Source organism: the organism of the source record quoted next, unplaced genomic scaffold (genome assembly GCF_019419815.1).
Source record: "Pyrus x bretschneideri cultivar Hongxiangsu unplaced genomic scaffold, Pyrus_bretschneideri_v1 Contig9, whole genome shotgun sequence".
Lineage (NCBI taxonomy): Eukaryota > Viridiplantae > Streptophyta > Magnoliopsida > Rosales > Rosaceae > Pyrus > Pyrus x bretschneideri.
In genome coordinates this window covers 3191415-3217022 of record NW_025999831.1, presented here as the reverse complement: position 1 = coordinate 3217022, position 25608 = coordinate 3191415, and the positions used below count along the sequence as shown (strand labels likewise).

Here is a 25608-nt window from a genome sequence, read left to right as displayed (position 1 = left end):
CCATTATTTTGAAGTCTTCTAAAATCCTTTGTTTTTTTTTTTTTTAAATCCTAATTGACTACTTCTGAAGTACTTTTAAATCCTTTAAAATCTTAATTTGATTACACCTACTTTAATTCATGCCAATTCAAAACAATCCACGAAACAAACAAGACATTGGAGTTTCGTACTTGGCATGAATTACAAATATCCACAAACAACTTGCCTAACCAAGATTGCAACATTTTTCTTTTGTTGAGAAATGCTAATGAAACTTTCTCAAAGTTGAGCTTTCTGTCACTTTACAGTTTAACGTTAATTCATGTGTCAACATTATAAAATATTATGCACATAAAATGACAAAGAATCTACGAAAAGTTTTACTATTTTTCTTTTTCTTTTATTTGATATCTAACTTTAAGATGGAACCATTCAATACGAATTGGGGAATCTCAAACGTGGGGCCACATTTTCTCATTACCAATCCTATTGCCGAATTTATTGACAAAAAAAATGTGTTTTAACAAAAAGCTGGTGATACTATTCATTTTAACGAAAAATTTTAACGAAAAATTTTAACGAAAAATCATATTTTTATACTAAAAAATTAATTCTGGTACTATTCATTTTACCTTTTATGTTCTTATCATGAAAACTCAAAATTTTCAAACCCTTTTAATTAATTTTCCTAAAAAAATAAACTTCCGAGATCCGATTTACTTTCCACAAAAAAATATATAATATTTCTTATCACCCTTTGATATCTAAAGTCAGAAATATCAATCTCTCTATCGGTGGAACGAAATCGAAAACATGCAGATTTTTGTGAAAACCCTAACCGGGAAGACCATCACACTCGAGGTTGAGAGCAGCGACACCATCGACAATGTAAAAGCCAAGATCCAGGTACTCTATCTCACTCTCTCTAATTTCAGTTTTCATCTTGTATATTTATTTGCCCTATTAAGGAACGTCCATAATTTTAGCGTTTGGATTTCTGGTCAATTGGGGTTTTTGTTTGTTAAGATTTTGTAATTTGCTTGGATTAGTATTTTGTATCAGTGTTTGTGATTGTATTAGTATGCATATGTGCTTCTAGGTTTAGGATTTTGTTTTGTGAAAAGAGGAGTATTTAGGAGCTATACTCTGTTGGAAAATTTTATAGCTAGGGTTAGGGTTTCTGATTTCAGCTACTGATGCACTGGGTTTTTTTGGGGTTAAAAATTATTGCTCTTGCCTCAGTTTTTCCAGCTTTATCCTTATTAGAAGGGAAATTTACAATCGAAATTTTCGCCATGCCGGCCCTTTTGGGAAATTACTGTGTAAACTAATTTCTGTGGCAGACTGGCAATCAATTCCATCCAATGGATTGAGGAGTTCTTATTTATTTGTGCTTGGTCTTCACCACCCCCCCCCCCCCCCAAACCCAAGTTCTACTCATTGATTGGTGTATTGGGTTGGTACAACGGAATTTCAGTTTTCCAGGCTTCTTTTTGTTGCTTTACTTTTAATTTTGTCTCATAAAATGTTTCAATCCCAATTGTATGATTAAGCCGTTTATGAGATTGTTTATGTAGGGTTAGTGAAAAAAGAATATTATGACTGGAGCAGGGCAGTGAAATTTAATTTACCGATGCTACAAAGAAAATATTATTATCTAGCAAAGAACCTTTTCCTTTTCATCATGACAAGTTTTAGATTATTAATTATTTGTTTTCACAGAATTGTGGAAAAATGCCTTAGTCACATAGACAGATCAGTGGCAATTTTGAAGGCAATTCACATTTTAGAGTCATGATGTTTCTGTCCTTAATACGTTTTGTTTGTGCGCATTAAGGTAGTTACATTTTTTGCTATGGGATTGCATGGTAACTCAGATGTGTTTATTTTCAGGATAAGGAAGGCATCCCTCCTGATCAACAGAGATTGATTTTTGCTGGTAAGCAATTGGAAGATGGTCGAACTCTTGCAGATTATAACATCCAGAAGGAGTCAACGCTTCACCTGGTTTTGAGGCTGAGAGGAGGAACTATGATTAAGGTGAAGACTCTTACGGGGAAAGAAATTGAGATTGATATTGAACCAACTGATACCATTGACCGGATCAAGGAAAGGGTTGAGGAGAAAGAGGGAATTCCTCCAGTGCAACAAAGGTATATTTTCTTCTTGTTATAATATTCAATCCAACTAAAATAATACGTTATTGTAACTCAAGTTACTTCTGATTGATTATGTATATCTGCATCAATATTATCAAATGCTAATCGTTTGAATTCTTTTTTTCTCATGCATAGTTTATCATAAATATGATTTAACATATTGATTTTCTTCCCGTGTATGAATAAAAAAAAATGATGTACTGAAATTATTACTTTTACCTTGTCCTATCTATTCGGTCTTGCTCTCAAATTGGGCAGCAAATAATGTCCGTTCTAGCCTCCTTTTTGTCCTGTAACAATGTTGGAAGTTGTGCTGGTTCACTTTTCACTTTAAAATGCTCTCGTTCATGATTTCAGTGTTCCATAGCACTTAAAGTTGATCATCTTGTGGGTTTGTCATGTTATGATTGACTTTCGTTTCTATTCCTATTTGGGATGTTTTGGCTGCTTCTGCATTTTATTTGAGCTGGTTGTTTGTTGGTAGGATTCGACTAGTGTTTTGACAATAGATGGTACCCAATAATTATTATTCTGTATATATACATCTGAAAACTTCAAAATAAAATTTGGATTTGAATTGGATTGCTTTCTAGTTTTGAAGTCTTGTATAGCTCTTAGCTAATGGGAATAATCTTATTAAGCAGCATCTGCCGCATTATTTTAGATGTGTTCATTGCACTCCAGTTAACATATTGTTTCAGCACAGGTTGAGTGGTATGCTTACTAAACAATTCAGGAAATGTTTTTCATTTTAATGCGTTTTTGGATATTTGGTCATTTTTTAAGTTCTTTAGTTTCTTTCACATGTAGTACTGGCCAATTTTTTTTTGTTTTTTTTTTTTTTGTAGGCTTATCTATGCTGGCAAGCAGCTCGGGGACGACAAGACAGCTAAAGACTACAACATTGAAGGGGGCTCTGTTCTTCATCTGGTGCTTGCACTACGAGGTGGTAGCCTATAAATATTAGTTTTCGGTTTGGGAAAACTCTTTTGTTCAGGCTTTATTGAGTCTTGATGCCTTATGAAATGAGTTGCATGTTATTTGTTGATAAATGCAAATACATGGCAGAAAGCCTGTTTTAAGTTGTTTACTCTGGACATAAGTATTTATGTTACATATATTTCTCTCTCTCTCTCTCTCTCTCTCTCTCTCTCTCTGAATTTGACATTCTTAGTTTAGGGTTTAGCACTTTAGATTTTATTCACATAATTTTTTTGGAAAATTTGGAATGTGATGATTCTATTTTCTTTTTCAAGTCTTATAGGCTTCTATGTTCCCTCTCCCAAAGAGATATCGAAAGAAGCTTCAATTTATGGGCGTATGCAGACCCTTAACCTTGTTCTTTTACTAGTAACATGGTTGTCTTGGTTCCGTGACATCAATTGATTTAAACCTGGCTTTTCATGAATTTTGAACTCGTCCGCTAAATTTTAGAGCGCTCAATAATTCTCCCTTGAGTACAATAAGATCCCCTAATAGCGAGTAGTCCTTTCTTTTTTGGGGGGAACTAATAATAGAGAGCTTTGTGTGTTCAACCTCGATCACACACTCAAGAATAGGAGGCAATAATAAAGCGCTTTGTGTGTTCAAATAGAATTATTGAGGTAAACCTTTGAAAGTTAAACCTCAAGCAACTCTTTTAGGACATCAGAGGCTAAAAATTTGCAGAATTGTAGGAATTATGAAGGATTATAAGAAGCAAGTTAGTATTAAAAGCATGTAGATTTAGTAGGGGGTTCTGTAAGCCTGCATTTGCATATCAATCAGTGTAAGTAGAAGCACTTTTAGGCAAAGCACTCTTAGGCGTTGGGAAGGATCTCTTTCTGAAGAGCTGTTCAGTCCAAACCCTACAAAAAAAAAAAAAAGGGTTCTAAAAAGAATGCGTAACAATTCCTAATCCTTGCAGATGCTCTTTTCATCTAAAATGTACTTCAGCCTATGGTGTTGTGTCGCTTGCTCCTCGACGGGCGTGCAAGGGGACTTTTTGAGGAGGTTCCCTCTCTACTCAAAGGAGACGGAATCAATAGCCCGGGACTTCTTGCTGTTGTTCTTGGAGAAAATTTGGCTTGCTCTAGAACCCGGGACTGAAGCTCCAAAGGATAGTCCCTCATGCAACCAATTCGCGGTCCAGCTCCCGTTGTCCATCGGCTTGTTAAATGCTGAGCCAACTGGTATGACTTCATTCCCTTGTGTGAATCAATCCTCTGCATGATCTTCTCCTTTGGCACTGGCTTTTCATCTTCTTCAAATAGGTCTTCTTCGAACAAGTTCAGTTTAGGGACCATGAAGTCTTCTTCTGTTAAGATTGATTCTTCAGCTGTTTCATAACCATCATCATCAGAGGCAGAATCTATGAAATATTCGCGACAGGTGATTGGTATTCCATCCTTCAAAATGTCAAACGCATCGTTCCTTTGTGGTATTTCGAGTTTGCCTATCTTTGAGCAGAATCTTTCAGGTAATCTAGACAGAATAGGGTTGGGATTTTCTGCAGAATTAGACTCCTCATTTCTTGATTCATTGCTATCTTGCCATGTGCCTTTGGTTTTTGTTGTTACGGTTTCTTTTGGTTTTCGTGGGCTAATTCGGATGTTGCTGATCTTTTTGGTGAAGCCTCCATCTTCTTCGTCAGCTGGAGTTTGCTGTAAATTGAAAGAGAATGCTTATTTATTCTTTAGTGAATATCATATAGTGCTACATAAAAAATCATCTTCCGAAATTGTAGAAGGTAATTTCTCGAACTAAAACAATCAAAGTTTGCTCGGTGTATATACCTGAACATTTGTGAGATCTACGTCGTGTTCCACAAGGAACATCATAAATTCCTGAAAGTTTTCTTCTGTGGGGAGATAATGCCCGCTGTGAGGCCAAACTGACTGTTGATATAAACCAAAAAATGAAAAGGAAGCGATTAAGTATTGTGTTAAACATCGTCATAGCAGTACATAAAGGATCGATCTTCTATATACCTTAAGAATTCCTTGTTCCACTACTAATCTTCCAGCAGAAAGTGTTGCTCCGCCTGCCAAGAAGCTCGAATGTTGAAACGTCCCCTTGCTCTTCTGTCCAACATACAATGTCTTGGTTGTGCTCAGCACAAATATCCACTTTGTGCCCTTAGGTTCTGATGTGTCAAGAAAGTTTCCACTCTGCTTGTACACGAACTTCCCATCCTGCACTAGAATTTCGTAAGTCTCTCGTTCGATCTGCGAAATGAAGCAACCGTTGTCAGTAATTTCGTTCTCTATGAAAGTATAGGGTTAGATTGAAACTTTGGTGAACACCGAGAAGATGAACGAAAAATCATGATGAAAGTTGAGGCTCACCGGGCCAAGATACTTGATGCATTGTGTTTGAAGCTTCGACCTAGGGCATGCTTCATGGCTGACTTCTCTTCCGTCTCCTATATCGAGCCTGCATTAAGAAATAAACTTTCGTAATCGCGAAATAGGTGCTATACAATGTTCTTGGCTGTAATCATTGTATGATGCCCCAAATTTACTTACCAATAGAAGAAGGGTTCTTTACTTTCGCAATGGAGCCATCTGGCGTAGTAAAAGTGAAGATTGTGGCCATAGCGATGTCGAGGATCAATCTGTTAGGAGGAAGGAATACGAGTGAGAATTCAATATGTAAAGAAAACTTAGTACATTGACTCCAAGTATGGAACTTACAGCCTCAAGCCAATGCTGCAAAGCAAGTTTACGTGCTTTTTTATCCTTCGACAAACCTTTTCCCACCTTCAAAAGAGTTGCAGCAGAAATTAGAACCACAACTTAGCAGTACACAATGCATGGTCACACAGCTTTAAAACAGACTTACCTTTGCAGCTTTAGTTCTTGCCCGAGACCAGCGAGAAACAGCTGTCTCAGGTTTCTGAATGTCGAAAAATGATATAGAGCTCCGCTTTAGTTCAGCAAAATCGAGCACCTTCCACCTACAAAGTGAGCCACCAAAATATAAATCTAACAGCACATGAAGTAGGCATAAAAAAATGGATGGCACGGTTCTTCAAATTGCAAGCACACACGAATCAATGCATACCATCTCTGCTCCACAAGAATTGCACAATCCGCAAGCTGTCTTCTCGTGCGAAAACTCTTATAAACTTTCTGCAGCCTCAATGCAGCCTGGTCTCTGGGCTCCTTGAACGAGTTCTCGGATGTCTGCTGTTTCTCTCCAATACCGCTTTCTGCTCTAGCAGACACATTGTTTTCCACATCCCTGGAAGGTGAGTTTGCTGAAACGGCATCTAATTCCATCTCTTTAAAGCTAATTGGTTCTTCAAAGTTCATATTTCCTGAACCAGGTGACTTCATTGTTGCGGTTGGTTCCGAATCACAGCAGGTGTTGGAGCTCAATGACTGCAATGGCTTCCTCTCTTCTTCTTTCCTAAGACTAACTGGACTTACAAGAACAGCTCCACAATGACTATCCAAATCATCAAAATCTGCAAGTGGGCAGGGTACTGGAAACCCCATTGACCACCAAGGAATTTAAATAAATAAATTATACCACAAATAACCAAGATCTGTAACAACAAGATCTATGGGGTCTCTATAACTGCAAAAAATGAACAAAATGTACAAAATTAGTTATGAAAATGTTCACAGTATTCACGAAAGACATCATAATTAGGAATATTATGGCTCGTTTTGTTTCCAGAATTAGATTGGATAACTCAAAGAATTCGAGATATTGTGAAGGCAGAGGCGAATGATTTTCATTTTGACGAAATTAGAAGGGACTAGAAATAAATGAAACTTATCACTTCTGATAATGCTATTTGTGGCGATTAGAAAACATAAGTGTCCTTTATTTCTTGTTCCGTCCTTCAACATACCTTGAATATAGTGAGTTATACATGTGAATGAACACCAAATGAGCCCTTATTGTTCGAACATTTGGGAATGGAGTTCTACCATTCTATACATACATGGATGGAGACATCCATGTCCTCCCCATTCCTGCTTTTCTACAAGAAATCTAAACATTGTTCCTCAATAGTCGTTTTTGCAACCTCCATGCAAATAGCAAAAAGGAGGCTTTAAATCCAACAAAAACAACCAATTCCTCAAATGCCTTAAATGCAAGTACTAAACTATGTCACTCCCATCGCAATTTTCAAAAAACAAATTAAGAATTACTCAAGAGAGCATTTTGATACATTCAGAAAAACAAAAGGCTGATAATTGGAGGCAAATTAAACACAAAAATAGGGAAAAAAAACAACTAAAAAACATTAAATGAAGGGTACACAATAAGTGTTTACCTTAATCAGAGACAGAATCAAAAGGAGAGATAGCACTGGTTTAAGACAAAGATTGAGGTGGGATAAACAAAGAAGGGTAGAGAGAGAAAGGTGGGGAGAGAGAGAGAGAAGAAATGGGCATGCAAATGGGGGGATTGGCAGGTAATGATGAAAGAGAGAGCGGGCAATGTGGGAAGTTGAAAGTTGATAGGGTTTCTATTTTATTAAGCTAATTCAGAGCTTAATTTACCTAGTTTTTCTTCTCTGTTTCTGGCTTAACACAGCACCTCTACGTTGGCTACATACTATTCTTGCAATGCAACCTTTATATATAGAAAGCTTGGAGTTAGAGAGAGAGAGGGGGGGAGTCATTAACAATTGAAGTATGTTGTCCACACACGTGGTATTGGCCACATGAGAAAGCTCACCTACTTATGATATATTTAAGGCAAATAACATATTCACAATTGGATTTGATCAAGAAAATGAATGGTTTCAATTATTAAATTTGTACGGTGAAAATGCATTAATCACAAGGGGTTGACAAGGTGGTGCACCACATAGGATGGATGCAAGTATTGTCCCATGTTTAAGCACGCTTTGACGTAACTAGATTGACTAGAACACATATGTTTTTTCTATGCATTCAAATTCAAATCTATTTTCAGTAATTTAATTAGATTAGTTTCAAGATTTCATAGGGACGACTGGTGTACCACTGCTAACCACATCCCCTTCTGCTTCTTTGGTAAACACGAAAAGGTGCACACGCCACAAAGTTTTAGAGGATAATTAAGTAACTTTCCTGTTTAGGGTTTGAAACCTTTTGTTATTAATAACTAAAACTAAATTCTGTTATGACATGAGTTATCATTTACCAAAAGCTAACTAATCTCAGTTTAGCAATGCAATTAGTTGTGGATGTTAAAAATTTCCACATTTCTTTTATTTGATTTTGCATGTGTGGATTTTGATTGTATTGTCAATATTAAGGGAATTTTAGTCGTAAGCTGACGGAAGATTAGAATTAGAGATTAACAAAATAAAAAAATAAAAAAAGAGAATTTTAGTCTATACTTGCGGAAGATTAGAATTAGAGATTGATAAAAAAAATAAAATAAAGATTATAAAGTCGTGTAATTTTTCAATACAATGGTCTTGCGGTTGAAGCTAAAATAAATCACATGTAAAAAAAAATATCATTATATCATAGTAATTTAGTAATAATGAATATCTCTAAATTTGGCTAAGTATTTGGGGTCACTTTTTGTTGGAGGGAAGCTTCTCTGGCGGTACTTCTTATTCGACAAAAGTCTTTGCTGGATTTTGAGCCGGAATATGAGATGTTTGACTCAACAAATATATTATCCTTCTCGATATGCAAAGCTGCTCCCAGTCTCTAAAATGATCTGTCGAGTTGACCAGCACATTCTTTTGGAATTTAATTTATTTTTGTACAGAGCGGATCAAAATTTCCATAACAAACCATTGTAATCATTTAACGCATTCATGTAAGTCAAACATTCATGGATAATTTTAGTTTACTTTCTCCGCTGCACGCTAATTAACCACTCTAATATTCTTTTGGTCACTTTAACCAAATCTAATCAAGCTGCAAACACGATCCATTTATGATTCATGCAATTCCTTTTGAATTGTATATGGATACTTTTACACCTAATACATATTAACTTTTCGAATTAATTAGTTTGACACATTAGCCGTCGAAACCTTTGTCCCATCTTTTTCTTTACTCACAAAATTCGAGTGGGTGAGATGGATTATTGACGTGGTCCAATTCTGAATTCTAAAGTGTATTTGTCACATCCCGGTCCGGACGAACCACTTTCCAGGCCCACTTCACCACCGTAGCACGATATTGTCCGTTTTAGGCTTACCATTTCCTCATGGTTTTGTTTTTAGGAACTCACGAGCAACTTTCCAGTGGGTCACCCATCATGGGATTGCTCTAGCCCCCTTCTCGCTTAACTTCGAAGTTCCTACGGAACCCGAAGCCAGTGAGCTCCCAAAATGCCTCGTGCTAGGTAGGGATGGGAATATACATTTAAGGATCACTCCCCTGGGCGATGTGGGATGTCACAATCCACCCTCCTTAGGGGCCCGACGTCCTCGTCGGCACACACACGACTAGGGTTAGGCTTTAATACCAATTGTCACATCCCGGCCCGGGGCGAACCACTTCCCAGGCCCGCTCCACCACCGTAGCACGATATTGTCCGTTTTGGGCTTACCATTCCCTCACACTTTTGTTTTTGGGAACTCACGAGCAACTTCTCAGTGGATCACCCATCATGGGATTGCTCTAACCCCCTTCTCACTTAACTTCGGAGTTCCTACGGAACCCGAAGCCAGTGAGCTCCCAAAAGGCCTAGTGCTAGGTAGGGATGGGAATATACATTTAACGATCACTCCCCTGGGCGATGTGGGATGTCACAGTATTACTGTTTTTTTTATATAGTAGTGAATTGCTCTGATAATTATGGTATTTATGTACAAGCTACTACGTTTTAGATTTAAATCTAACTTGAAATAAAATAAAAAGAAAATTCCCTTTCATTAATTAATTATCTACGTAAGTCATGCATGCACATATGCATGGAAACTTCTTTGGTAATATAATATAATAAGCAACAAAAAGCACTCTGCTCTCAAAAAGCGTAGTGATAGTGTGTAAGTGGTTAATCGGACACAAGAAGCTCTATGGGAAGTCCTTTGCTTAATAATTATATGTAGAACAATATGTTGAGAAATCCAACATGTCAAATATAATGTTGGATTTTATACCATGCAATTTTATTTATTTATTTGTTTTACGGTAAAAGGGAATTCATTTCATAACAAACCAAAACATAGAAATTATAGCAGGTGAAGAAGGCTTCTAAAAGGACCTCAACCGAGTAAACCCAGTGGGACAAACCCCGACCAAGGAACAAGAAGCCAACCTGCCAATTACATCATACCCCAATCCCAGACTCATCCTCAATACATTGCATTAACCACGGAGGACCCGTGTTTACCCATAATGATAAACTCCGACATTGTTTGGTGCAACAAGTGCCTCAGGATGCAAATTAAAACGAGCTAATCGATGAGCAGCGTTGTTTGCATCGCGAGGCACATGATGCACCACCACCTGATTAGCCAGTAGCAAAGGCCGAATTCTCTCAACATAAACCCCCTCCGCAGCCAAGCCGACATCATCTTGAGTGAGTAGATGGATTTGCTCATGTAACTAAGTTTAAGTGAATGAGTATAAAATTTAGTCCAAGTGGCGGAGATTGATTTGCTCGTGTAACTAAGTTTTAATTCCAATAGTGTTATTATTCAATAAATATTTGATACGTGTTCAAAAAGTGCACTACGTCATATGAAAAATGGTGACTACATAGTGAAACAGCGACATGAAAGAATCTATTCAAATGGTGAATGCATATAACGAGATAAGTTAGAATTAAGCAGGTCAAAGATTCAATTCCCTTCTATCGTAACCTAAAAAATATTGTCAATCACGCGGATACCACACATTCATACATGATCTACATTAGCAAAATACTTCCGATCCGAGTACCAAATACTTTAAGATGCACCTAAATGTAGGTCATTTGATTCAAGATTTGGCTGTGGAGTGGTCGATCCAACGTGTGAAACATTGTTACATTTCTCACAGAGTGTAAATAAAAAGTACGAGACTGCAGAAGAACACGTTAAACTGTAAAGCATTTAATTTTCCGGCAAAAGTTTAGTTTAAGCAATAAATTGTGCCATTGTTTTTTGGCTCATTTCATAAATGTAAATGGGTCACCGCCACTGTTTGACAGTGTGGTTGTGACCACCCTTCACTTGAATATTATTCTCTATTTCTTTTCTCCGTACAATTGATTTTATTTTTTCACTAATACAATAATATATTTACATTTAATTAGTGTTAAGCCGCACAATGGAGTGCGAGTTCAAGTCCAGTAAGAATGAAGGTCTACATGAGATAGGAGTGATGATTGGAGATCAAGAGGTACTAAAAAGGGAGCACTTTTGTTATTTTGGATCTATCTTGCAAAATAACGGATGATTGAATGGAAATCTCAACCATAGAATACAAGCTGGATGGATGAAATGGAAGAATGCATCGGATATGTAGTGCGGCCGACGTATGCCACTAATGTTTAAATGAAAATTTTATACACCGGTGATGGACAAACCATGCAATGGCTTAAAAGTAAGTCGTGCTATATTCCATATTGTCAATTGATTTTATGATGAAACCTCAACTTTTTTCACATGTGAGCAGATTTAAAAATACTCGGATTAGAAAATTCAACTAAGAAGTTATCATCTCTAAATATTTAATTTAGTGAGTGTGAAATCACGTCGCGTTTACATATTTTGCACCATGAGTAGGATTTGTTTGGATTAAGATTAGATTCGATTGTACGACCAACAGCTATAGCTGCGGGCTTTGTAGCTTTCTGCGAAAGTGCTTTCCATATTCTGACTGAATCCAATGACTACCGAAGAATATCCAACATGTATTTTTGTTTGGATCAAGTTGTCCACCGCGTTTTGTATTTGTAAAGCACCGACAATATACACTCTTCGCAAACAACTCACACATTCCCTAACCCATATGTATAGTATTTGATAAACAAATCAAGAAAATTTCTTCATCACTACTTAGCATTGATTGACACGGAGATAAATAACTAAAATTAAAAAAAGAAAATCTAAACAGTTGTGTAATCAAATTTAACAGTTAAAATACCCGTAACATTAAATAATATATAACATTGAAGCCACACTCACAAATTATATAGTCTTGGAAAATTTCAAGAGAAAACTTGTAAAATGTTATTCAATGGTATTCTCTTCTCGTCATTTGATTGTCTGTAAAATTTTACACTAAAGAGTCAAATTTGGACTAAGCCACATAAAATGCCAACCATAATAAATTAGATATCGAACTCACAGTTCACATGATTCGAACTTAAAATCTTACGTTTACAATTTGATACAAGAAAAATTTATCGCAGACGGATTTATATAACATAGACTAGTTTCTTGTGCCAATATTTACAATTTGACAAGAATACAATTCAGAAAATACTGACCCGAGTTGCTAGATGAAGGGGAAAAGAAGATACTCGGCATAGAAGAGATTCCATATAAATCTGTAGTAGCTGGCAATTGCTTCCTGCAGAATATGCATTCGAACATATAATCAGATGACGAATTAAACACTCTCTGTCAAGTTCTTGGAATATGAAAGCATCATTACAAACTAGTCATGCTGAATTGGCGTACTCCAATTTGTAGCAGTTGATCATTAGACCAGTAAAATGTGCTACGCATGCAACACACGGTTTAGTATTTACCTTGGTGTAATTTGCTTGCTCGAGCACCCAAGTCTGAAAGAACATAAGAATATAGTATGTAAGAGTTTAACATTAACCATAATTTCATTAAATGTTTGTTTATCTACGAAAGGCGCACAAGCTTCCATAAATGCCTAAGATACAGCGGTAATCAGAGATGAACCCTAAGATACGAACCTGGAAAACTAAACTCAGTGCCAAGATTGCATGCATGGGTATCATTAAGCTACGTCTGAATGCCTGCAGCACAAGCAATTCCAGGACTTGAAAATTTTTGGGTTGAAGGAAAAATACAGGAATTTCACAAACATAATTAGTCAAAGATAATAACTTTCTGTCCAAGCGCAAGGACTGAGCAACCATCTAAAGGTAAACTTCAAAGGGATGCATACTCACCTCCGGCATTAAACTTGCTGCGAATATGGAACCAACATAATTTAGTAGCAGAAGCCCAGAACCAAGAAACGCAATGTTTCTAACTCCGAGTTTTGTTGCAAATGTTGATATTTCAAACCTGCAATCATACTAATTCAAATGAATATTTGATGGCATCTATAATACAACGTTTCAAACAGAAAATAGTGGCGTATTCAAATCTACAATTTTACGCAAGAAAATTATTAATTGTGAATTCACGAATTCAGTGACTAACATCAAGTATGCTAATGCCTTTCTGCAAAATGGCACCTATCCAAGATTTACTGTGTGGTTTGTGTGTAAAATTAATCAGACAGAGAAAAAAAACAAAAGGAAAAAGGAGTAACATTAAAACTAATGGCAAAAATTTTAAACTGTTTTTAACCATTGAAAAGTAAATTATATGGGTAAAAAAATGTATGCAGAGAAAGAATCAAATGAGATATCAGCAGCCAAGAAGTAATTAGCCCTACAACTCACTTGCGGTCCCCCTCTACATCCGGAAGGTCTTTTGTTATCGCAATAACCAAAGCAAACAATGTTACAAAGGTGGTGATAAAAGCAACGGCCGAGCTGCAGATAGAATGTGAATTTCAGCATTAGTATGTACACAGCTAAAATAATAGAAGCATATAGCACGATTCACAAGAAAATGCAAGATTATAAGTAAATATCTTCAGTTGTTAGAGAAAGCTCGCTTGGTCGTTACTTTCCAATCCTGTATTAGTCCAATCTAATTTTGGAATCATACCTGTACTAATGAGTCCAGATTTTCTGATTAAAGCCTTCTTGGTCGTTACTTAGATAATAGTGAAATATGGTTAGATAATAAAATTATTTCTTTTCCATTATAAGTTTTAGGGCGGAGTATTCAACAATTGTGTTTATGAATTCATTTGGATGGTCTTCCAAAAGCTACCAATGTCATTTTTGACAAGACTAAAGGAACACCCGTGTTTTTTCTAAAGAAGGATACGATATGTTATGACAAAAAAGACAATAAAATACGCAAAGTGAACAAGCAGTCCACAAAAATCAAAAGCAGACAGCGATACGAATAGAGAAATCAAAACTAAGAAAACTCAAAGAGATAACTAATAGCAGCTGTCCAATCAAGCCAAATATAAGAAAAGGACAAATATCTAAAATCTGACGATACAGATGCCCATAGAGAAGACCAGGAACACCCATGTTTTTACACCATACACGATGCTATGGTTTTATCTATCACATGACAAAACAGAATAGGGCAAGTAACACACCTCCACTCAAATTGAAGCCCAAGGGCAGCTCTAGTGGCATAATATACACCAAAATTTAGAAGGAAGCCCCTTACCTGCAATAGTTATTTTGTTAATCTCTTGTGACATCCTACCGCTGGTGAAACATATGAAAAAATAATGTTTTACGCATATTTATACAAAAGATCATGGTAGCTATTTCCACAAAGCCATAATAGCAATCACAAACATCCTAATCCTTTTAAAACTCTTTACTTTTCAGTCTCCTTTCTAGTAAGTTGTCCAATTCAGACACATCAATTTTCAGACAATCATATTAGATCAAGCTATACTAATTCAGTAAGAGAGAGTGTTAGACTATAGTAAGCATAGATGCTTCAGCCAAATAATAATGTCTAACTACTGTTTTAAGCCAAACAGTTTTGTTTCACGTGGCTTCTAAAATAAATGACTTCCTTTTCTGTCACTCGTCATGGGCCTGCTACCCTCCCCTCTTTTTCCACAACTTAGTTGAAAACGGTCAATTTAAATTCACCCCATTTCTACGATGTGCTTTCATGAGTATGAGTTGTAAATTCCTACTTAGTTCCTCTATTGCTTTCAGATGCCCTTTTCTTGTGATAAGCATAAATTTGTTTACTGTTATCTGTTTAATAGTACCCAGAAATTAAATATAAAAACTTATTATTAGCTTTATCCTTTATTTGGAGATTTTGAAGATAGCCCATGAATTTCAAATTCCATGAAATACCATATCAAACGATTGAATTCTGAGTAGCTACTAACTTTAGAATGGAGCCAAAAACATAAAAAAAAGAGTACATCATTCTATGGTTAGAAATAGAGAAGGGGAGAAAATTAGCAATACCGTGGCAATTATAAGAAAAGCTGCAACAGGAAATCTCTTCATTCTAAGCGGAGGAACAGAATAAATGGTGCCAAGGAAAAGACCAAGACAGTAGAGAGAAGTAATGAATGGCCCGAAGTTCAGTCCAACAATCAACAAGCCAGTCACCGCAAAAAATACCACCAAGAGCCATGCTGATTTAACTGAAAGATCCCCTGCAGCGATAGGTAAATAAGGTTTGTTTACCCTGAAACACAAAGTAAAAGGGGAGAATAAGTTTAACATGAAAAAACTTTGATGGTCAATATGTCACACAACAGGAAAACAACAGAACAGATGACAGTTTAGCAAAAGGTCAAGATCACCTGGGTCTATATTTTCAAAGAGTAAACAACACATTTTTAACAAGTGTCTCTAAGTCCAATGATTGATATGCATCAACTATGAATCTATGATGATTCAAGGCATCAATAACATTCTGATAAGGGCCAACTTGTGCAGGATCTTAAACAAAAAATAATAATAATAATGAGCATAATGCTTTTGTGGCTGTTCAGAACTAATATTTTGAATTTAAGGCTGCATAAATGTGTGCGGCGTGTATAATATTTACCTATCTCTAAGACTGTAAATTAACAGGAAGATGTGTATAAATGTGTGCGGCGTACTTGTCAATTTTGATATCGTAAATCTGATTGATGCCAACTATATAACCATTCCCACATAGTAGCGCAAAAAGACCAGAGAATGCCTTAAACAGCAGAGACCACTTTATCAAATTGGAGTTCTCAATCAAAGCTCTTGTCACCAAAGCACTGCGGACAAAACAAAAAAGAAACTTGGTCAACTACAGCAGTACTGAGTTGGAATTTAAACTAGTTTACTAGCCAGTGTTCTCCATGGTAATTGACTTACGTAGACCCAAGAACTGTCCCACGTATGGTATGGGGCCTGAGGAATCGCCAACAAGCATCTTTAAAATCTGAGACTGTGGTCAATACTGGATCAGATTCAGCAGCTCCAACTTGACTGCAGGCCTGGACAGCATTCACTTTCACTTTAATGCCATAAGAAAACGCTGGAGCCTCATAAAATGATAGACTACATGTACAAAATTTGGAAGCAACCGTGCACGTGGAACTAAGCCACATCTGAGTTCAGCATTACTCGAGAATAACAAACAAGTCAAAACTTCCAGTTCTACTAACACTCACAGACACATGGATTAAAATTTCAAATCCCTCTATCACTCTCACAAATTGGAACAAAACTAAACGAATCCAACTAAAAAATGAAAGAAAAGATGAAATCTTTCTCGTCAAAATTTGACATTGGCATTGTTTAACAGCCATTGCTAACAGAGTCAGAAACAATCCCATTGGAGCAGTCAAAACTTAAGGGTGAAGAAATACGGCATACCCAGATGGAATTTCGCTTCTTCCGGCAGCTGAGCAAAGATTTGGAGCAGCTTCTGGACAGCCCAAGTGAGTACAAGTTTGTCCTGCAGCTTGAGAGAAAAGCAGCTGGTTTTGCAGTGGTGGGATTAGCAGAAATTGGAGGAATATAGGAGGAGGTGCTGCAGTGAGGGCTTATAGATGGGAACCGCAGAGAAGAGGAGGGAGCGAATGAGAGATCCATGTCTGGAGGGGCAGAGAGAGAGAGAGAGAGGATAGGACTGGGAAACTAAGACACACGAAAAACAGAGGATGAACGACATGTCGTTTAAGAAACAAGCAATATGTAAAAAATGAATAATGGAGATGCGGGGTATCGAACCCCGTACCTCTCGCATGCAAAGCGAGCGCTCTACCATGTGAGCTACATCCCCAGCCTATTATTTGCTTTCAATAATTTCATATTTTAATTTAGCGAGATCCTGAGCATTCTTTGCAAAGCTGGACAGAGCTTTGAATTGTGTGAAAATATAAAAATACATTTTCCGCTGCCGGGATTCGAAACCGGAATATCAACATTGATTTTCCATTGCTACAGCGGATTCTTGTGTGAACTAGAGGATTTTAATTGTATATATGCCTTATTCAGAGCATCTCCAATGAGCTTCCTCAAAGTTGTCCTCGTCACCGTATAGACCCGATAAATGAGGAACAAGGCTTTCCAATCCACTAAAAATTGAGTTCCTAAAGTATAGTGACTCACCAGATACATAAGACAGGTCTCTGCATATAAGGACAATATAGAGACGAAAGTGGTGGCACCAACTGGGAAACTTGGTCCACCCACGTGACTGCTTTGTGCAATTATTACTTTTCAATCAACAGCTGCGTCTCGCAGCACACATGCTGTTTTGAGTAAGAAACTTGGTCCACCCACGCGATTGCTTTGTGCAGTTATTATTTTTCGATCAACAGCTGCGTCTTGCAGTACACATGCTGTTTTTATTAATTGTTGGAAAAACAAAGGTCCAGATTCATGCTAGGCAAGCTCATTTTTTTTACTGTTGGAAATCAATGGTTTCAATTAAAGATTCCTCAAATTTAGGGTTTGTGCTAGAGACTTTCCCATTGTAGGTAATATTCGTTTAGGGTGCATGTCGACAAATGCAATTTCTTCTTGTGATTCTTTCCCGTAGAGTTTCTTTTCCTTTCGTTTACATGTGTTTTCTTGTACTTCTGAAACCCAGGACGAATATTTCAGGCATTTTCTATGAAATATTGTCTTCTTGAGCTTGCTCGGAAGCCAGGTTTACGACGAAATTTACAATCAACGAGGGGCATCGGTTATTCATCTTCAATTTTTAACACGTTATGTAAAAAATCAAGCTGAGTTAACCACAAGACCTAAGAAAACTGGAAAAAAAAAAATCACCTTCTACCTCCGACACCGCCAACGCTGCCATCCTCCGAAAGGAAGATGGGGAGGTGGTAAGTGTACTTCCACCATGGCAGCCCTTCGAAAAGCATCAGGCGAGTCTCAAAGAAATGATGTCCTTGAGGAGTTTACCATTACAAGTGCAAAATTATTATCAAAATTTCAAAATGCATGTGTTAGTTCACCTTAAATGAAACACAATTTAAATAAAATTCAAATCAACCGCATCCAACGGTATAAAATTACACAACTCAAACTAAAGGATGACTGGTTTCATAACATAAATGACAAAGACATGTCTCACATTCGAGCTAAATCCGACAACTTCTACATAATGACGGAATAAACAAAACGCCCACAGAATTCTCCTTGCTAAATAACATTTGTATTGCAGCCTCTTAACGGTTGGCCTTGGCAACTCTTTCGATCTCATCCTTCTTCTTGATTGCATAACTGCACATAAAACACCACTAATCGTCAGCAAAGAAACAATGAATCAGCGGGAAGAACGTAACTAAAAAAACTCAGATAAAAGAGCTTTGGAGAAAATACGGTGCAATAGGCAAACAAACGAACTACCTGTTAGATGAACCCTTGGCAGCATTAATAAGTTCGTCAGCCAAACACTCAGCAATAGTTTTGACGTTCCTGAAAGCAGACTCACGAGCACCGGTGGTGAGGAGATAGATAGCCTGATTCACACGCCTCAAAGGTGAGATATCCACAGCCTGACGCCTAACAACTCCAGCAGATCCAATACGAGTTGCATCTTCACGTGGACCACTGATTGGCACAAAGAAGACATACAACATGAGGGTTAAAAAAAAAAAACCAAGTTACATACAACCATACAGAATTGCACGAAGAAGAATGTTTATATCCATCGTAATCCCAACAGGTATAAAGACCAAAATGTAATCAGGAAATCTATACTAAAGGGCACATGAGCATCCCCTCAAGCATCAAACATGTGACGAAGCTGAGGTCAATGCATATTATTGCTGTGAGAAAGATTTTAACATATATGTGAATGTACCTGTTAACGACAGCATCAACAATAACTTGGATTGGGTTCAGATCAGTTAGCAAATGGATAATTTCCATCGCGTGCCTAACAATCCTGACAGCCATGAGTTTCTTTCCATTGTTTCTGCCGTGCATCATGAGTGAGTTAGTAAGCCTCTCCACAATAGGGCACTGAGCTTTCCTGAATCGTTTGACTGAGTATCTCCCAGCAGTGTGAGGTACATAAGTTGCATGCTTGGAAGGTGCAACTCCAATGTAATCCGCCAGTGAAATGTCACTGACCTACATGTTAAAATTGTACATTATCATTTCACATACATATGGGAAACAGTCCATACATTAGAAGATGCAAGAAGCCAAATTTAACAAGTTTTTGTCAACAAAATCCTTTTCAACGTCTAAACAAAACGAAAAAAAAAAAACTGAGGTGTAAATGCCAATCAACCAATAGAAACACTTAATAGCTGACTTTACATAAATGCTGAATTTACCAGTATAAGTTTGAAATCACAGTAAAAACAGAATCAGCATAATCAGGACAACACAAAATACATGTCAACAAACGAGTGCAATAAACAATAATAATACTAACAATAAACTTTAGCCTACTTTGTAGACATACAGTAAATCTCACAAAAGACGGCCACAAGGAGGAAACACAAATTTCTAAACATAACAGAGCATATCTAATACGTATAATTGTATATTGAAGTTGGGGCACAAATCGGTCATGTTACTGCCAGCTACTCAACAAGGAAACGAACAAAAGTTGGCCTACAGTGAATCTAACACAACCACAAGGAGGTCACACAGAATTCTAAACATTTAAAAGAGCAAATCCAATACATATATTGAGTTTATGGCACAAATCCATCATGTCAACTACCCAACAAAGAAACGTACATAAAAGTTGCCTCTATCCAACCATCACATCAGTATACTCTCAAACAGAATCTGATAGCTCAAGCCTACACACATTTTTTTTTTGAGAAGAAACTATAACAGTTTATTAAAAAAGAAAAGTGTAATACACAGAAGTGGATAAGAAATCCACCAAGAACAGAACAAGAAAATCTCTCCAGAGGATCTGATTACAAGTAGGACAACCTCAACCAAAATCACTTTACCACTGCTAACATATCCCACAGTATGTGTGAAAGAGAGTAATTCTTAAAATCATTTGAAACTGAAGCCCAGAAGGCTGCCCAACATCTTACTCTTCCCCATTACAAGTAGGACAAGCCTACACACATTAAACCCTATCATATCCGTAAACCTACAATTCGAAGAAAACCTCATTTCATCGAAAACCATCACAGATACGAGAAAATTATAATTAACTAAGTCGAATAATAAAATCCAGAAACCTGGACATCATCAAAGCTCCACTTGTTGAACAGCTTCACGTCATAGTGAGCCAGCGTTGGTTCGGCTACAGGAAGTGCTACAGCATCAGCAGCCATGGTTCTGTATAAACACAATTGAAGCTACAAACATTAGAGCATATTTGGTAATAGCTTCCAGTAAAACAAAGCTGCAAATTATAATTCTGACAATCAAACTTCACAAAAATTATCAGTATTTGAAAGTGCCCCGCCTCAAATGCTCCCAATATTGAATAAATCAAAAAAAAATTATGAAACCCTAACCCATATGTTTCTACAAATCAAGTAATTAAAATGCCAACAAAAACAAAAAGGGGAAAAATGATATAAATTTGCAATTCACTAACTTAATCACCTGCGTACCAAAAATTGTGATCTAAAATTTCAAACCTAATTCTAACTAACGGAATAGCTTAATTATAATTGAATCCAGTTTCACAGTAAGTAGCAGATGTTATGCGAAAGTTACGTCGCCAACGACGGGAGGCGGCGGAGATGGGTGAGAGAGAAGAAGACTGACCAGGAGGCTCGATTTTCCGACGAGAGTGAGAGAGGTTGAGGAAGACAAGACGATGGCGCCGCGGAGGGGTTACTGAATCGCTGAAGGAAATGGCGCAGGGCGAGAGGACGAGTGTATTTTAATCGGCTAGGGTTTTGGGTTCGGGATTCGGGTTCCTGTTTCCGGATTCGGGTTTGGGGTTTCGAGTCCGGTTTAATTTACTGAAATTACTAAAATGCTCATGCATGTGAGTGATACATGCTCCTTGACTGAGGGCTGGTTTGGTATTGTAATGTTTTGAAAAAAAAAATATTTTTACTGTGATATGAGAATAAGCTCATTTTTACTGCTTCATGTTTTTAGCTTTTTTTTCCATCCAAAATTATGAAAATAAGCTGTTTTAAAGTATTTACCAAACACCTTTTTGAGCTTAACTTTTTTTTATACTTACTTTTTATAAAAGCACATCAGTACAAAACCAGTATTTAAGACTACTTCTGCTGTGCTTTGAGAATAAGCTCATTTTTGCTGCTTCACATTTTCAGCTTTTTTTTCATCCAAAACTATGAAAATAAGCTGTTTTTAAGTATTTACTAAACATTTTTTTAAACTTAGCTTTTTTTATGCTGAGAGATCATCTGTTTGAATTATATTTTGTAAATTATATGACGTGGGCGGATCTAGGATTTTAAACTCGGGGGGTCCCAATTATAAAGGGCAAAAAATTTATAGACAAAAATAACATTGAAAATTTAAATATAATACATTTCATTCAAACATCATATGCAAAACAATATTACAAATTATAAAATCATAATTCAAGCGTCCATTACGAGGTTTCATAAGTTACTAGGGAATACCTAAGTTATTGATTATCTAACATGAACCACTAGATTTAAAACACCAGTCAAATAAAACTCTCCCAAAACTCCCACTATTTTTCTAACCAAACACACCATTTTTCTCTTTTACTAGTTTCCAAACATCCACCTTCCCTCTCATTAAGAACAAAGCTGCTACACCTCCACCAACCGCCTCCCTCCCCATTCTCCCGAAGCCATGGCAGCTCCACCCCCAAATTTCACCAACCCATGACAGATTATATCCATCTTACTAACCTTATGAAGGAAATTTCACCCATAAGAAAAATTACTAAAATGGTTGAAATAATTTGGGGAAATTTAGACTTATGTACTGCCCAAGACAGAGAAAGGTTGGAGGAGAAGTGGGTGGCACCAACGAATGAGACCATGGCAGAAGCAAGTAGGAGAGAGGCAAGAAGGGTCCCTATTTTCTTTCTTCTCCATGCGCGGTCATCTTCTCCGAGAAGAAAACAGTCACTGCAACCTGCAACCTACAACCTGCACAGACCTTATGCTCGAGTACAAAGGGGTCCCCGAAAAATTTATAGTAGCGATTTTGGATCGCCGACAGTCCTGGGACCTCCCAGGTCGCTATGTGGATCCGCCATTGGTGATTGTTGATAATTAGATTATTATTTAAGTGTTAATTAACGTGCTTATCTAAACTGCCTATTAACGAAAAGATAGTGTTATTCACACACTTATTTTTACCTCTCACACACCTTTGTTAATTGTTTGTCATTAATCTTCTTTAATTCTGACCCAACGATAAAAAATTGTGAGGGATGAGTGAAAGGTAAAAATAAGTGGGTGAATAACATTATTCTCAACAAACCATATTTGTCAATCAAAAGAAAGTCAAATGACAATCACAAAATAAAATCATAGGCAGTAATATAATTTCACACATATCAAATTTTGCTATTTTTTATAAAGCAACACCAACATGTGATCCTAGCATATATTTAATACTAAAAAAAAAAAGAGATTAAAATAAAATAAATAAATAAATAAAACCTCTCTCCTACTCCCATGTTCTTTATCCCTCTCCCCTTCCTAGCATATGCTAATTTTTTTATTAGTGACACGTCATATAATTTGTAAATATGATAAAAAATAGGTTAAACAAGTATTAATCTTTAATTCTTTAAGTCGAAAGGGTTTGGTGAGTGATAGAGAGTCCGACCGGAGGAAGGTGGAAGGAGACTCTAAGATCCTCATCGATGCTCTAATCGGTGGTGGATCTTCGTCTCTCGGCAGCTTCTCACTATCATCCAGAATGTGCAGAAGTTGGCGAGTAACTTATAATACATATCGTTTTGTCATGTCTTCCTGAAAGCTAACTTTGGCGGATGCATTGGCTTTTTGGGTCGTTCTTCCGTTGCTCCTGCTATATGTGATCGCTCCTTGCCCGTTGGTTCTAGTTGCCTAGAGGGTCTCTGTGTAATTATGTCTTCGTTTTGTCAAATTTCTTGTTGGTTTTGCAACTTGGGTATCCAAGTTTTCATACGACTAATTCATTGGGTTATTTGGTTTTGAAAATCTACCACTCAAATGTAACATAATTCTAACAAAATTCAACTCAAGAACAAGAATAACTGAGATTTCCGTAACAAAACAAAGGACTGACAATTCTCATGCTCTACGGTAAATCCGACAACCTCTTAAGTAATGAGTGAATAAACAAAATGCATACAAAACTCTCCTCGCTCCATCAAAATTTCCGGCAGCTCCCTAACGGTTAGCCTTGGCAACTCTTTCGATCTCATCCTTCTTCTTGATTGCGTAACTGCACAGAAAGGACCGCCAACACTCAGAAATCGAACCAATGAATCAAGGGAAACAAATGAAATCAGCAGAGATAAGAGTTGAGGAAGTACATAACAAGTACAAGGCAAATATGTGCATATTGAACAAGACATTGGTACCTGTTAGAGGAACCTTTGGCAGCATTAATAAGTTCATCAGCCAAACACTCTGCAATAGTTTTGACGTTCCTGAAAGCAGACTCACGAGCACCGGTTGTGAGGAGATAGATAGCCTGATTCACACGCCTCAAAGGTGAGATATCCACAGCCTGACGCCTAACAACTCCAGCAGATCCAATACGAGTTGCATCTTCACGTGGACCACTGATTGGCACAAAGAAGACATACAACATGAGGGTTAAAAAAAAAAAACCAAGTTACATACAACCATACAGAATTGCACGAAGAAGAATGTTTATATCCATCGTAATCCCAACAGGTATAAAGACCAAAATGTAATCAGGAAATCTATACTAAAGGGCACATGAGCATCCCCTCAAGCATCAAACATGTGACGAAGCTGAGGTCAATGCATATTATTGCTGTGAGAAAGATTTTAACATATATGTGAATGTACCTGTTAACGACAGCATCAACAATAACTTGGATTGGGTTCAGATCAGTTAGCAAATGGATAATTTCCATCGCGTGCCTAACAATCCTGACAGCCATGAGTTTCTTTCCATTGTTTCTGCCGTGCATCATGAGTGAGTTAGTAAGCCTCTCCACAATAGGGCACTGAGCTTTCCTGAATCGTTTGACTGAGTATCTCCCAGCAGTGTGAGGTACATATGTTGCATGCTTGGAAGGTGCAACTCCAACGTAATCCGCCAGTGAAATGTCACTGACCTATATGTTGCAAATCACATAGCACAAATAGTAGATTTGAGTATAACAAATTAACTATCGGTCCACTCTAAACATATCCGATTAAGGAATTACAGTCCAGATTTGAGATAACCAGAGTACAAAATTTAACAAAAAAATCCAGAAACCTGGACATCATCGAAGCTCCAGCGGTTGAACAGCTTCACGTCATAATGCGCCTGCGTTGGTTCCAGCACAGGAGCAGCAACATCAGCAGCGGCCATGGTTTCTGTATAACCAGAATTCAAGCTACAAAAGTTAGAAAATCAATGCTCTAAGCCCTAGTTGATTAAAACACCATCACCCAACAAGTGAGATTACAGAAATTTGATCACTGTTTGACAGTGCCGGTCTCAAACGTTCCAAATTTTGAACTAATTAATTAATTATGGAAGCTAAATACATTTATTCAACAAATCACGAATAAAAATTAGATAAATGAAACTAGCAAGAAAATTACTGAACTTTTAATCACATTAAGGCCAAAATTTGTGACTCTTAATTTCTTATTACAATTGAAATCCGCAAGTAAACATTCAAGCCTAATTCTCAATAAACACGAAGCATTAAGAATAAAAAATTAAAAGTAGCAGATGCAACGAGAACGATAAGCTATCGACGACAGGAAGTGAGAGAGGTGAACACCGACCTGGAGGTTGGAGTTTCAGAAGACGGTGGGAGAGCTTGGAGAAAGCTAGAAAATGGCGCCGCGAGGGCTGTGCTGAATGATGAATCGCTCGAGACGATGAGGGAGCGGCGCAGAAGAGAAGTGTTTATGGACTAGGGTTTGGGTTGGGTTTACTATTTCACCTTTTGTTATTGTATTTTTTTTTTTTTTTAAATCATTAAAATGTTACAAACTGTCAGATCCTTGAGTTTGTCCCCTTGCTTTGATAATATTTCCCTTTATGTATGTAAGGGCTGGTAAGTTTAAATTTCGTGAACGATGATGTTTAAATATTTTTTTAGTACAATGTTAAATTATATTAAAAAGAGAGGAAATTCGGTTGAATCACATAATGAACAACATAATTTGTTATCGAATTTAAC

At 37.0% G+C, this 25608-nt stretch overlaps 5 protein-coding genes and 1 non-coding gene across 6 annotated transcripts; 1 reads left to right on the top strand and 5 right to left on the bottom strand.

Moving 5' to 3' along the window:
* Positions 1–727: 727 nt before the first annotated feature.
* LOC125473535 (ubiquitin-NEDD8-like protein RUB2) lies at positions 728–3268 on the top strand. Its single transcript, XM_048576471.1, has 3 exons — positions 728–885; positions 1873–2132; positions 2987–3268. The coding sequence occupies exons 1-3, from the start codon at positions 793–795 to the stop codon at positions 3096–3098; spliced, it is 465 nt and encodes a 154-aa protein (XP_048432428.1). The 5' UTR covers positions 728–792; the 3' UTR covers positions 3099–3268.
* Positions 3134–7705, bottom strand: LOC125473533 (IQ domain-containing protein IQM6-like). Its single transcript, XM_048576469.1, has 9 exons — positions 7411–7705; positions 6183–6701; positions 5961–6075; positions 5813–5878; positions 5645–5733; positions 5465–5552; positions 5108–5344; positions 4913–5014; positions 3134–4780 (listed from the first exon to the last, which is right to left on the bottom strand). The coding sequence occupies exons 2-9, from the start codon at positions 6617–6619 to the stop codon at positions 4070–4072; spliced, it is 1845 nt and encodes a 614-aa protein (XP_048432426.1). The 5' UTR covers positions 6620–6701; positions 7411–7705; the 3' UTR covers positions 3134–4069.
* A 4632-nt stretch (positions 7706–12337) lies between these two features.
* On the bottom strand, positions 12338–16953 carry LOC125473534 (homogentisate solanesyltransferase, chloroplastic). The gene is made up of 10 exons (XM_048576470.1): positions 16701–16953; positions 16197–16318; positions 15950–16096; positions 15303–15528; positions 14456–14529; positions 13674–13766; positions 13173–13290; positions 12954–13016; positions 12777–12809; positions 12338–12595 (listed from the first exon to the last, which is right to left on the bottom strand). Exons 1-10 carry the CDS (start codon positions 16917–16919, stop codon positions 12521–12523), a joined length of 1170 nt encoding a protein of 389 aa, XP_048432427.1. The 5' UTR covers positions 16920–16953; the 3' UTR covers positions 12338–12520.
* An 83-nt stretch (positions 16954–17036) lies between these two features.
* Positions 17037–17109, bottom strand: TRNAA-UGC. The gene has a single exon. It is a non-coding gene; the product is annotated as a tRNA-Ala (tRNA).
* A 1142-nt stretch (positions 17110–18251) lies between these two features.
* LOC125473550 (40S ribosomal protein S5) lies at positions 18252–21198 on the bottom strand. Its single transcript, XM_048576515.1, has 5 exons — positions 21042–21198; positions 20504–20603; positions 19147–19418; positions 18690–18893; positions 18252–18563 (listed from the first exon to the last, which is right to left on the bottom strand). The coding sequence occupies exons 2-5, from the start codon at positions 20597–20599 to the stop codon at positions 18509–18511; spliced, it is 627 nt and encodes a 208-aa protein (XP_048432472.1). The 5' UTR covers positions 20600–20603; positions 21042–21198; the 3' UTR covers positions 18252–18508.
* A 2261-nt stretch (positions 21199–23459) lies between these two features.
* Positions 23460–25365, bottom strand: LOC103963247 (40S ribosomal protein S5). The gene is made up of 5 exons (XM_009376043.3): positions 25208–25365; positions 24687–24787; positions 24269–24540; positions 23812–24015; positions 23460–23672 (listed from the first exon to the last, which is right to left on the bottom strand). Exons 2-5 carry the CDS (start codon positions 24780–24782, stop codon positions 23618–23620), a joined length of 627 nt encoding a protein of 208 aa, XP_009374318.1. The 5' UTR covers positions 24783–24787; positions 25208–25365; the 3' UTR covers positions 23460–23617.
* Positions 25366–25608: the final 243 nt, after the last annotated feature.

What these genes read in the sequence shown, in the direction of transcription:
- LOC125473533 (XM_048576469.1), bottom strand. Translation starts at nt 6,619, where the DNA reads ATGGGGTTTCCAGTACCCTGCCCACTTGCAGATTTTGATGATTTGGAT. An exon ending in TGCAGCATTGGCTTGAGGCT is followed by an intron (nt 5,734 to 5,812) that starts GTAAGTTCCATA and finishes TCCTCCTAACAG; the next exon opens with ATTGATCCTCGACATCGCTA. An exon ending in AAAGAACCCTTCTTCTATTG is followed by an intron (nt 5,553 to 5,644) that starts GTAAGTAAATTT and finishes TTCTTAATGCAG; the next exon opens with GCTCGATATAGGAGACGGAA.
- LOC103963247 (XM_009376043.3), bottom strand. Translation starts at nt 24,782, where the DNA reads ATGGCCGCTGCTGATGTTGCTGCTCCTGTGCTGGAACCAACGCAGGCG. An exon ending in GGAGCTTCGATGATGTCCAG is followed by an intron (nt 24,541 to 24,686) that starts GTTTCTGGATTT and finishes TGCAACATATAG; the next exon opens with GTCAGTGACATTTCACTGGC. An exon ending in GTTGATGCTGTCGTTAACAG is followed by an intron (nt 24,016 to 24,268) that starts GTACATTCACAT and finishes TGTGCCAATCAG; the next exon opens with TGGTCCACGTGAAGATGCAA.
- LOC125473535 (XM_048576471.1), top strand. Translation starts at nt 793, where the DNA reads ATGCAGATTTTTGTGAAAACCCTAACCGGGAAGACCATCACACTCGAG. An exon ending in ATGTAAAAGCCAAGATCCAG is followed by an intron (nt 886 to 1,872) that starts GTACTCTATCTC and finishes GTTTATTTTCAG; the next exon opens with GATAAGGAAGGCATCCCTCC. An exon ending in ATTCCTCCAGTGCAACAAAG is followed by an intron (nt 2,133 to 2,986) that starts GTATATTTTCTT and finishes TTTTTTTTGTAG; the next exon opens with GCTTATCTATGCTGGCAAGC.
- LOC125473534 (XM_048576470.1), bottom strand. Translation starts at nt 16,919, where the DNA reads ATGGATCTCTCATTCGCTCCCTCCTCTTCTCTGCGGTTCCCATCTATA. An exon ending in GATGTAGAGGGGGACCGCAA is followed by an intron (nt 13,291 to 13,673) that starts GTGAGTTGTAGG and finishes GTATGATTGCAG; the next exon opens with GTTTGAAATATCAACATTTG. An exon ending in CAGCAAGTTTAATGCCGGAG is followed by an intron (nt 13,017 to 13,172) that starts GTGAGTATGCAT and finishes CTTGTGCTGCAG; the next exon opens with GCATTCAGACGTAGCTTAAT.
- LOC125473550 (XM_048576515.1), bottom strand. Translation starts at nt 20,599, where the DNA reads ATGGCTGCTGATGCTGTAGCACTTCCTGTAGCCGAACCAACGCTGGCT. An exon ending in GGAGCTTTGATGATGTCCAG is followed by an intron (nt 19,419 to 20,503) that starts GTTTCTGGATTT and finishes TTTAACATGTAG; the next exon opens with GTCAGTGACATTTCACTGGC. An exon ending in GCCAAGGGTTCATCTAACAG is followed by an intron (nt 18,564 to 18,689) that starts GTAGTTCGTTTG and finishes TTTTATGTGCAG; the next exon opens with TTATGCAATCAAGAAGAAGG.